Source organism: Eubalaena glacialis, chromosome 2 (genome assembly GCF_028564815.1).
Source record: "Eubalaena glacialis isolate mEubGla1 chromosome 2, mEubGla1.1.hap2.+ XY, whole genome shotgun sequence".
NCBI lineage: Eukaryota > Metazoa > Chordata > Mammalia > Artiodactyla > Balaenidae > Eubalaena > Eubalaena glacialis.
Window position 1 is genome coordinate 71,054,290 of NC_083717.1, and position 11,606 is coordinate 71,065,895.

General features: G+C 52.9%; 1 protein-coding gene across 1 annotated transcript in view; it reads right to left on the reverse strand.

Moving 5' to 3' along the window:
• Positions 1-11,604, reverse strand: part of ANKDD1A (ankyrin repeat and death domain containing 1A) — a 36,058-nt gene extending 24,454 nt beyond the window's left edge. Inside the window, 4 exon segments of the mRNA XM_061182026.1 lie at positions 282-380; positions 4,987-5,115; positions 7,382-7,485; positions 11,253-11,604. Of these exon segments, the coding sequence (XP_061038009.1) occupies positions 282-380; positions 4,987-5,115; positions 7,382-7,485; positions 11,253-11,508 (588 nt within the window). The 5' untranslated portion in view covers positions 11,509-11,604.
• Between the last annotated feature and the right edge of the window lie 2 nt (positions 11,605-11,606).

Consider the following 11,606-nt stretch of genomic DNA (forward strand, 5'->3'; position numbering starts at 1 on the left):
AAGAGTAGGGGGATCAGAAGCTAGGGGCTTTCAATGTTGATGAAAGAGGCGTCCCCAGGCCCTTCTCCCAGCCCCAGTGGAAGTAGTGAAGGTCCCAGCTTCACAAGGCCGAGCTCAGCTGGGGGTTCAGGACGGTTCTCAGAGGTTCGAGGCAAGTTGGGCCAGGCAGAGGCACATGAGGGGACAGAGGGGGCAGTGATGGGGACACGCAGCAGAGGTGGGGGCAGCCCTGTGCAGCAGGAGGTAGGAGGGGGCAAGGGGGATGCCAGCTGAGGCCTTACCTTGTTCTTACAGTGGATCTTGGCCCCGGAGTTGACCAGGATCTGGAGGATCCGTAAGTGGCTGAACCAGGCAGACAGGAGAAGCGCATTCATCCCAAACTCGGGGAGAGGACATGGGGGAGGAAGGGAGGAGACTGTGAGGAGGCAGGGCTGTGCCAACTGGGTCCAAGTGTGCTTTGCAAAATCGTGCAACCATAAGGGACCTTAAGTGCCACCCAGGCCGGGGAGCTCTGGGCTTTAGGAACTTAAAGTCCAGGAAATTGTGTTAAACAGAGGCTGATATACTATTGCTAACTTTTCCCCCCCAGTTTTATTGACGAATAATTGACATACATCACAGTATAAGTTTAAGGCATACAGCATGATCGTTTGATTTACATATATTGTGAAATGATCACCACAGTAGGTTCAGCTAACAGCCATCTTCTCACATAGATACAATAAAAAGAAAGAAAAGAAAAAAGGGAAAAAGATTTTCTCCCTGTGGTAACTCTGAGGATTTACTCTTCCAACAACTGCAAACCTTTGTGGGGATACCAAATAAAACTTAAAAATAAAAGAGCTGCCATCTCCTCTCACCACCAGTTCATAAAGATGGACCGTTTTACCACAAAAAATTTGGAAGGAGCTGATCTCAGACTATACTCTTTCCAAATACAGCTTCATGAAACATACACTGCATTGTTCTAATTTTCTGATTTGCTGTGACCGGTGAAGACCTCATCCTGGACTGGCGTTTGAGAATCAACTGTTTGAATCTCCTGCAGCACATCCTCCAGGCAGATGGCTTAGGTCTGCACACATGAAGGGACGGCATCTCGCCGCTGCACAAGACAACCACTGCACCGTCAAACACTTCTCACCGTGAGAGTCCCTGAAACTGAAAGAGAAAGTGAAAGTCCCTCCTCATGCTGAACTGAAATCTGCATCCCTGTGCTTTCCACCCTACTGGCCCTTTGGAGCAACTGAAAATACATCTAGGCCTTCTTCTGATGGCAGCCCAGATCCTATTTGCAGGATACTCTTCCTCGACATCTGCGAAGTGTTTCCAGGTCACCAGAGCCCCTGCACTGACCTCCACCTTCGTGGGGTTCTGCATCTGAGGGCAGCCTTCATCCCCACCTCTACTGAGTCTTTCCTTCTCTGTGAAGAGCACCCCCGGCCTCCAAACTCACCTCCCAGGACGCACTGACAGCCAGCGACCCTCTTAGAAGTGGTTTTTCTCTGTCTTTCCTTGAGTGTGGTGGGATGGGGCAGGGTCTGAGCAGAACAGAGGCCTGGGAGATCATCACCACCTTCCGCCTACAGGCTGCACTGGCCTCCCTCAGCTTTGGGCAGCCCCAAAGTTTGTCTCTAAGTTGGGCGTTCAAAGACCAGAACATATTTTCCCACAGAAACAGGGTCATGTGTGGCTCTGGGTCCTCTGGTGAGGCCAATGGCCTGTCATTCATAGAATGAGCTCACAGGGTGACCTGGTACTGATGGGCCACAGAATCTCCCCACAAGCATAAGAAGCAGGCTTGCAGTGGGAAAATGCTCCCAAGTCCAGCTGGGAGCAGAAATGCAGAGCCCACCTCAGGAAGGGCTAAGGGATCAGTGTCCCCTGATGTATCCTCATCCCCAGCACACTCTAAGCTGCCAGAAGAACAGGGTTGGCCTAGTCCTGAATCAGCCTCAATTTCACAGTCTGGACCTCTGGGGGAAAGGGTGCCTCACCCCAGCACCTGCACAGAGCACCCCAATCACAACCGCTTCCCCTCTTGGCTCCACAAAGAGCTTCTGGGGGGGGTACCAGGAAAAGGGGTCTTAGTGGTTGGCACCAGAATCCCTCTTAGGGACAGAACTGGGTTTGGGTAAAAGCTGTGACAAGTGGTTGGGATGAAAGGTGAAACCCAAAAAGAACTGACTGGGCATCACGGCAGGAATTTGGAGGCAGGGCGGGGATGGTGCAGACAAGGACAGCATTGAAAGTGGGGCAGGGGAAGAGGCCAAGCCCAAGACAAGGAAAGGACCAAGGGACTTTAAAGAACAGGAATGGCATAGAGAACAAACTTGTGGTTGCCAAGGGGGAGGGGGGAGGAGGGAGGGATGGGCTGGGAGTTTGGGGTTAGTAGATGCAAGCTATTACATAAAGAATAGATGGGGCTTCCCTGGTGGCGCAGTGGTTGAGAATCTGCCTGCCAATGCAGGGGACACGGGTTCGAGCCCTGGTCTGGGAAGATCCCACATGCCGCGGAGCAACTAGGCCCGTGAGCCACAACAATTGAGCCTGCGCGTCTGGAGCCTGTGCTCCGCAACAAGAGAGGCCGCGACAGTGAGAGGCCCACGCATCACGATGAAGAGTGGCCCCCGCTTGCCGCACCTAGAGAAAGCCCTCGCACAGAAACGAAGACCCAACACAGCCAAAAATAAATAATAAATAAATTAAAAAAAAAAAAAGAATAGATGGACAAGGTCCTACTGTATAGCACAGGGAACTATATTTAATGTCCTGGGATAAACCATAATGGAAAATAGTATAAAAAAGAATGTATGTATATGTACAACTGAGTCACTTTGCTGTACAGCAGAAATTAACACAACATTGTAAATCAACTATACTTCAATTTAAAAAATAAATTTAAAAAAAAGAAAAAAATAAAGCATATGGTAAAGGAAAGAAAATAATAAAGAACAGGAATGTCAAAGACAGGATTTTAGGATTTTTACATTGTTTTTGTGTGTAATGTAAATCCCCTCCATCTCTTATTTTGGAAAGCCTGCCCCACATCAAAGTGTGTGAATGGGGTCTCTATGGAAAGTGGGGAGAAAGACTGTGGTCCATGTTAGGGGTGATGCCAAGTTAGAGACAAAGGACTATGTGCAAAATTTCAAGAGGACGGCAAAAACCGAGCAGAAGCTGGAAGTAAGAGCCAAGAGTGACCACAAGAATTTAAGCCCTTCCTCCTGAAACCTTGGGAAGGTGCTGGACCCACCATAGCACCTCAAATGGGGACTAGAGTTGGTCTCAGCTAGAACCAAAGAGGCCAGGAGACCCAGCACTGGCTCAGAGCTCAGCCACTGGTACAATATCAGTAACTGTGGGCTGGCTGGAGGACGAAGGACAGAGTCCAAGGGGAGAAGCCCACAGGAGCTTGGGAATGAAAAGGGTCAAGGCTCAAGGTTGGGGGAGGAGAGTCATGGGAGACAGAGCCTCTTGCCAGTGGGATCCCCAAGATACCTCACTGTCCTAGTTCCAGGAACTATCTAGGACAGAGCCCTGCGGCTTTTCACTAGAGACCTTCCCCCCAACAACAGGATTTCCCTTCTCCAGTGTCTCCTCCACCCTCCTGTTATTAAAGTAGGCACGCCTACCAGCCTTCTTATTTTTCAAAACGTATTTATTGCTGTTTGCAAAGGAAACAGAGATTTGTAAGCACCCTCTCTTACTATTCTCCCTCATATCTTCTTCTCTCACTCAGTCCCTCAAGGAAGAAATAATAGAGCATGGTGGTGATAGTGAGGGTCTTTTTTAAAATATTTATTTATTTATTTATTTATTTTTGGCTACGTTGGGTCTTCCTTGCTGCACGTGGGCTTTCTCTGGTTGCGGCGAGCGGGGGCTACTCTTCGTTGCGGAGCGCGGGCTTCTCATTGCGGTGGCTTCTCTTGTTGTGGAGCACGGGCTCCAGGCGCACGGGCTTCAGTAGTTGTGGCACATAGGCTCAGTAGTTGTGGCTCACAGGCTGTACAGCGCAGGCTCAGTAGTTGTGGCGCGCAGGCTTAGCTGCTCCGTGGCATGTGGGATCTTCCTGGACCAGGGCTCAAACCCGTGTCCCCTGCATTGGCAGGTGGATTCTTAACCACTGTGCCACCAGGGAATCCCAACAGTGAGGGTCTTTGTGGGCAAAAGGCTGATACAAGAAGTTCCAGTGGTTTACTGGGACACTCAGACTAAGGAACCCAGACACTCTCCTTCCAGGGTCATCTCTAAATGAGGCCTAAGCAGGAGCAGGGAGGAGATGGGGTGAGGGAGTGGGGAGGCAGGTGTTGCTGCCCCACTCCCAGCCCTGACTTGTAATCAAGCCCACTTCATGGTGGGGCCTCAGAGCAAAGAGGAGTCAGGACAAAGAAGAGTATTTCCACGGAAGCCAAGTTTCTGCAGAGAAGTTTATAATTTTTTAAAAATGTATCCCTGTCAAATGCCGTTGTCAGATTCAGCTCTTTACCCAAACCCGTAGAGATAAATTTGTAGACCTTGTTATTATTCTGTTCTCTCTCTTAGCAGTGTGCTCCCTGCCAATTTGTTAAGTAAGACTGTTAGTCTTTATCCAGGTTGTGGGTTAGTGTTTGCCAGGGCAGAGCCCTGTGGCATATCATGAGAGACCTCCCTCCCGATGACTTTACTAATGAGGCCTTTGTCAACCCACCCAATTACCTGTTCTACAGCCCACATCTCTCCCTGTTCACATGACATCACGAGGGACTGAAAAGGCTGAGAACTGAAAGGCCCTTGAAAATGAAGAGATCTTTATGACTGTGCCAAGGGAAAGTGGGATTGGTGCAGTGTCATTGGCCCCTGAAGACTTTGACCCCCTGCCCAGCCTGCACCTGCTCGTCTGTGTATCAGTGACGACCTCGGCAATGACAGCTGGCTCATAGACCCAGAATGAGTTCTGATGCCCCTGCCCCACCCTAAGACAGACAGGAAGACGGACATACACACACAGACATGCCTGCGTGAGGGGACCCGTACCGCATCCTCATCATCCACAGCAGCCTCGTGTTCTAGGAGCAGCCGCACAGCCTGCTCGTGCCCTGCGCCCGCGGCCCGCTGCAGGGCCACCCTGCCCACCTGCCAGGAGGGAGAGGAAACCTGTGAGGCACCAGCTGGCTTCCCGGCCCACCTCGCACAGCCTCCCTACCTCTCGGCCAGGACAACCTGTCTGCGGGGTGGAAGGACCTTTGCTGGCTCTGGTGACCAGTCAGCTGGGGCCAGAGCTCCACTCTGACCCCCTCCTCTTCCACTCTGTAGCTGCTGAAATGAACGTAGTAAAACACCATGTCTAGATCCATCTGTCTCCCACCTAAAACTCTTCTCAGCTTCCCACTGTTCTTGGATCAAACTCCTAAACCTTGGGCCTATGAGGCCCTGCATGGCCCGGCACTGCTTGTCAGAAATGTCAGACAACATCCTGTCTCTAAGTCTGTTCCTGTTGCTCCCTCTGCTGGGCAGCCACCTGTGTCTGAGGATTATTTTCCAAGTCCCTGAGGAATCCTGAGTGCCTGGGTTCTGTCCCCTCCTTCCTTCAGAACAGGGCTGAAGGGTTCTGACCTACCCCCCACCCCAAACTCACTGTCAGACCGACCTGGCAGTTCACCCTGGTCTCTGGCCCTCAGCACATCTGAGCAGGCCTTGGGGAAGCCAGCCTCCAACCCAAGAACCCACTTCCCTCCACAGTTTTCAGCACGTGATGGGGCAACAAAAGAAAACACTAATTTTCTGTGTGGTCTCTCTGGGGACGAGCTGTCCCCTCCTTTCCCATGCTGTCCCCTCTGCCTGGAAACACTGCCCTTTTTCACTGGCTCCCACAAAAATGCCACTTCCTTGGGAAGACTTCTGGCCGACAGGGCCCCTCTGACGCCCACATGCTCTCAAATTGTGACAGTGGGGATGAACTATTTGTGAGATACTCTATTTACTGTCTGTTTTCCCCCACCAGACTGTCAGCTCCAAGAGGGCTGGGACCATGTCTGCCATGGGCTCTGCTGTCCCCATCACCTAGCACAGTGCCAGCACAGAGTAAGCCCTTAATACTTATTGAACAAATGAATCATTCAACGAGTAAATGAATGAATGAATCTGGCATTAGCATCCTATCATCCATAAGACGCAAGTCCAACTTGCAAGTCCATGTTTCCTTGCAAGTGCTTGTCCAGGAGATGAGACCAAGGCTCCAGTCACCAGTAATGTGCTGTGTGACCTAAGGTGACTTGCTGCCCTCCTCTGTGCCTGCCTCCATCTATAAATAGGACTAATCCTCCCTCCTCTCCTCCCCTCTCCAGGGGTGAGTGAGAACCACCAGGAAACAGGTAGATGAGTGCTCTGAAAACCAAAACACACCAGACACACCCTAGAACTCCTGCTACTATTACTGAGCCCTAGGCAGGCTGTGAAGACCCAAGTTGTACCCCTGTCACATCAAACCAGACAGAGGATAACCGCTGCAGTCAGGAATCCTGCATCCAACCCTTTCAGCCTCCACTGACCTCTCACCCAGGCCCTGGCATCTCCTCTAAGATGCTCCTGACAGCTAGAAGCCCCAACACATGGAGAGGCTACCCCACGTGGTACCCAGGCCCGTCCCCAGTGTCCCCAACCAGAAGAATGGCTTTTCCCTCTGCTCCCTTCTCCAGCAGGGCTGTGAACCAGCCCACCTGCACCCTTCCGTGAGGCCTCGTCAGCAGGGCCTGGTCTGCTTTCCCACCAGGCCAAGGGCAGGCCTGGGCCCACAACAGTTTTACACACTCAGTGGGCACAGCGGGCCCTCAGAGAACTGAACTAAATTGCTGCCTCAGGGACTCCGCCTTCCAGTGCAGGGGATGCAGTCTGGACCCCTGGTGGGGGAGCTAAGATCTCACATGCCTTGTGGCCAAAAAACCAAAGCATAAAACAGAAGCCATATTGTAACAAATTCAATAAAGACTTTAAAACAAAACACTGTAAAAAAAAAAAAAATTGGCAACTGACACATCAGCCTCCCTTGGTCCAGAACCCCTGGACTTCTGACCAGAGGCACCAGGCCACCTTTGTCTCTCCAGGTGCCTGTCCCTATCTGCCAGCCTCCGACTCCTGACCTTTGACCCCCTGCCCTCCTGATTCTAAATTTGTTTCTTAGAGGAGCCTTCTGGATGGGTCACAAGGATTAAGAGTTAAGAGCGCTGGAATCCTGACCCTGACTTTGGGCCTCAGAGATTTTGAGACAAAGTAGACAAGGACAGGGCCTGAGCCTCCCCCAAGTTAACACGTGCCGATGTGCCTGCCCCAGGCTCCGTGAACTGTCCCTCCTGTGTGGAGGTGACACTATAGCATTATTCCTAGCTGGAGCCCCTATACACACGTGATTTCTGGCCCTGATGTGTACTCTCCTCCCGATCAGCTCCTTCATCCTCCCAACGTGGTTCCGGCAGGCAGCCTCATGGAGCTGCCTCTCCAGAGGAAGCACTGTGGGGACAAAATGGGGTGCAGGATGAGGGCGGAGGACCCCCGACACTGTGTAAGGAGGATCGGGGAACAGCCCCTCCCTGGCCTGAATGTCTCCTAGGCAGGGGGTCTTCCAGCTCAGAATGGTGCGTGGATGCCTCTCCTCTTTATGTTGGAGACTTCCCCAGACAGGCTGCTTCTCCTTCCAACGCACCTCATGTCCACGTGACCAGGACTCGGCAGAACCCTAAAGCTGGGAGACCGTGGGCAAGACCATCCACAGGGGCTTCCCTGGTGGCGCAGTGGTTGTGAATCTGCCTGCCAATGCAGGGGACACGGGTTCGAGCCCTGGTCTGGGAAGATCCCACATGCCGCGGAGCGACTGGGCCCGTGAGCCACAATTACTGAGCCTGCGTGTCTGGAGCCTGTGCTCCGCAACAAGAGAGGCCGCGATAGTGAGAGGCCCGCGCACCGCGATGAAGAGTGGCCCCCGCTTGCCGCAACTAGAGAAAGCCCTCGTACAGAAACGAAGACCCAACACAGCCATAAATAAATAAATAAATAAATAAATAAATAAATAAATTTAAAAAAGACCATCCACAGGAGCCAGGTGTGTGCCCCTCCCCTCAGAGGTGCCCTGTCATCCAGTTTTCCTGACTGCTATTGTTGTTCTTGAGGAAGGGAATGCAATGCATTCCCACTGGAGTCGATAACCACCTTTTCCATGGCTCCATCAGTGAGGAAGGCAGCCAGGATTTACTGAGCCACCCACTGCGTCAGGCCCGGGTGAGGCCAGAGGCGCGTGTTCACCCGGCTTCTTTGTCCTCGTCCCTCCACCTCTTCTCTTCTCATCCCCAAATCCTAACCAGCTTTCGCCTCCCGGTTGTGGGGCCCTCTCTGATTGCCTTCTCTGTGGTCTCTGCACTCCTCTCACCCTTGTCGCGGCACCTTCACCTCAGTCTCAGACTAGAAGGAACCTCCAAGCCCCCCTTCCGGCCTCTTGTCATGGCCAGCGGTGGGCTCAGAGGGTTGGTGGCCAAGCCAGGGGGACTCAGGCCTGACGACGGGGTCCAGGGCTCATCTCACCAGACCCCCATGCTGCCGTCATCCTGACTGCTCTTGGCTTATAAGGATGTCCGGTCTCTTTGGCTGGACCTCAAGCTCCTTGGGGGCTCTGGCCACAACTGACACTTGCCAACCCACCCATACTTCACAGTGGGCCCAAAGCTGAGCACGTGGAGAAATCCACAAAACTCTGCTTCCATGAGTGACACTGAAAATCCCCTAGCTGACAGATGCCTGTCCCCCCTTCAGAAAGGCTTAGATACACAAGCACAGGGGACAAATATTGGGCTGGCCAAAAAGTTCTTTCGGGTTTTCCCGTAACATCTAACAGAAAAACCCGAACGAACTTTTTGGCCAACCTAATATTAGCTGGCCCTTTGCACAATCAGTACAGGGCATGTAACTTGAGGTTTTATTGTTGCTGAACCTAAATCCTGCACATTTGGTCCACTGCGAATGTCCAGACCCAGCCCCTCTATGTATCCAGGGACAGGTCGCCAGTGTCTTGGCAGGGAAGGCTAGGATGCATTAAAGTGACAGAGAAGCCTGCCATCAATTTGTTTTTTCCAGATAAATTCCACATGGCTTTCCAGATACAGGAGAGGGTTTGGGGCTTTCTGAGGCCTCATAGATGCAACCTATGGACCTCAGAGCTGCTGCCCTCTGGCTGAGCCATTTCCTGGCTGTGTGACTTAGGTTACTTAATTTTTCTGTGCCTCAGTTTCCTCATCTGCAAAATGGGGACATGAGCTGCCCTGCAGGGTTATTGTAATGATTGGATATAAGTATGTGAAAAGCTCCTAGCATGGTATCTGGCAAATAGTACCATCGTCATCATCACTATTATTCCTCCAAAACAAAGGGTCAGAGAATAAATTCTGGTGGCCAAAGACCTGGGGGTGGTGGGGCTTCCTTCGTTCAGGGCTCTCTGAGCCAGTGAAGCCCCAACCAAGGAAACACCTTCCCTACCCACCTCCCCGCCCTGCTTTTCTCCACAGCACCCCTCACCACTGGCCTATGCTATATTTACATATTTATTAGCTTTATTGTCTGCTTCCCCCACTATAATATAAGCCCATGAAGGGAGAGATTTTTGTCTGACTTGTTAACTACTATATCCCTAAATTCAGGTCCTGGCATATATTTTCTGAATGAATAAGTGACACACAAATCATTAAATCTCTTCAGGGCTTTTGAACTATATAAGATGTTGCCCCAGTTGAGACTCATTTGTTCCCTGGAAAACCAAACCACAAGCTCAGGTAAATGGCAGGAAAGAGGTGTACGGGGGGGACAGGGGGAGCTTCATGTCAATACTTCAGGGGAGAGGGGAAAACATCTCCTTCCAAGTGTGGTCCCCATTGATGGCGCCACCCTTCCCCACCCCCAAAAGGGTCTGCCTTTCCTACAGGGGAGGAGAGGGTCCTTCTGGTAGACTCCCTCTCAGATCTCAAACATCTCCAGGAAGCAACTGTGTCCTGAGGGTTCCTTTCCTTAAACTCTTGGACGAAAACCACCATGATCCAGGTTTAGCAAAAGATCTGGCAGTTCAGGCGTAAGCTTAGGGAAGCTGGGGTTTAGTACCCATACTGCCACTTTCTAACAGCAGGAAACATCCCCCTTGGGGGCCTCAGTTCCGCTGTAGAATCGGGGGAGGGTGAAAAAGTGATCTGTAGAGATCCCTACCAGCTCTGACTCCCTTTCTCTTGGTGGAAGCCTGGGAGAGTGGCCTGGTTTGTATTGGCAAACAGCCAAGAGCCTGAAGGAGAGCATGGAGGCCCTGGAGAGCGCCAGTGAAATCAACTTCAGTCTCATCTCTTCCATGCATCTCAATCCATGCATCCTCTTTCTGGCCACAACAGACACACACTGCACTCTGGCCTCTGAGCCTTTGCCTATTCTGGGTCCTCTGCGCAGAACTCCCTCCCGCGCACCGCAATGATCCATTGCTGCACATTCTTTAAGGGCCTGCTCAAGTGATGTCTGCCCCAAGCAGAACCCTGTACCTGCTTGAAAGACTTAGCACCTGATAGAACCTCCACTCCCATCTGCATCCCAGTGAGGAAAATGGCACAGTCCTTCTCTCCCTTTACCAGGCAGAGCAGCCAAAGGTCCCCCAAGCTGGCTGGTGTCCACAGGGATGCCACTGACTGGCCCAGAGGCCCTACCAGCCAGGCACACTCCTGGAGGGGGGCTCTGAGGTGCCCTCATCCCCCCTGCAGCACATCGTACCTCCTCCACTCCCCATCCAGCCCCGACATTCTCAGGGAGCCAGGACCCTCAGCATTTCTACCACTTTAAGGCTGTGTGACCTTGGGCAACTTGTTTAACCACTTTGTGCCTCAGCTTTCTCTTCAGCAAAATGGAGATAACAGTAGGTCCTACCCAGAAGGCTGCCGTGGAGATCAAATAAAGTGCCAGCCCCGGCTCAGTCTGGCACACAAAGTAAGTACCCAATAAAGGATCGTATTACCATCTTCTTTCGAGCTAATGTCTCCTCCACCCAAGCTCCCCGCTCCAGGGCGGGGAGCACCCCCAGTCCCAGGTGAGCAGCCAATGTCCCCTCGGCCAGGTGCGAGTTCCTCTCGCGGCCACAAAGAAGCCCAAGACGCAGGTGGCCACGCGGACCGCGCAGATCGAAGGCTCGGTCACCCCCGCTGGGTTGCGGCGCATCCTCTCGGCCTCTACCCGCCCCTGTCCCGGCCCCCACCCCGCGGACTCACGGCCCTGGGTCTCCCACGCCAGCTCCTCCTCCATGCCGCCGCTCCGGAGTTCCTCTGCGTTCTGCCTGGTCGCGAGCGGCGCGTCCGCCCGACTGGGCGCAGGAGCTGAGGGAGGGGGAGCTGAGCTGGGGTTGAGGACGAGGCTCCCGGGAGCGTCGGAGGGCAGGCGGCAGCCACTCCTCCAGAGCCCTCGCCCCTCCTCGGCTCTTGGGTACGATGCGGGCGCAGCTGCTACGACCTCCCGACCGCCCCCCATCCCGGGCCAGACTGCGGGTCTCTCTTCGGGCTCCCTCGACCAGCCCACGGCCCAGCGGTTCGGAGCCACTTGGGGCTCCGCAGGTCCCCCTGGGCTTG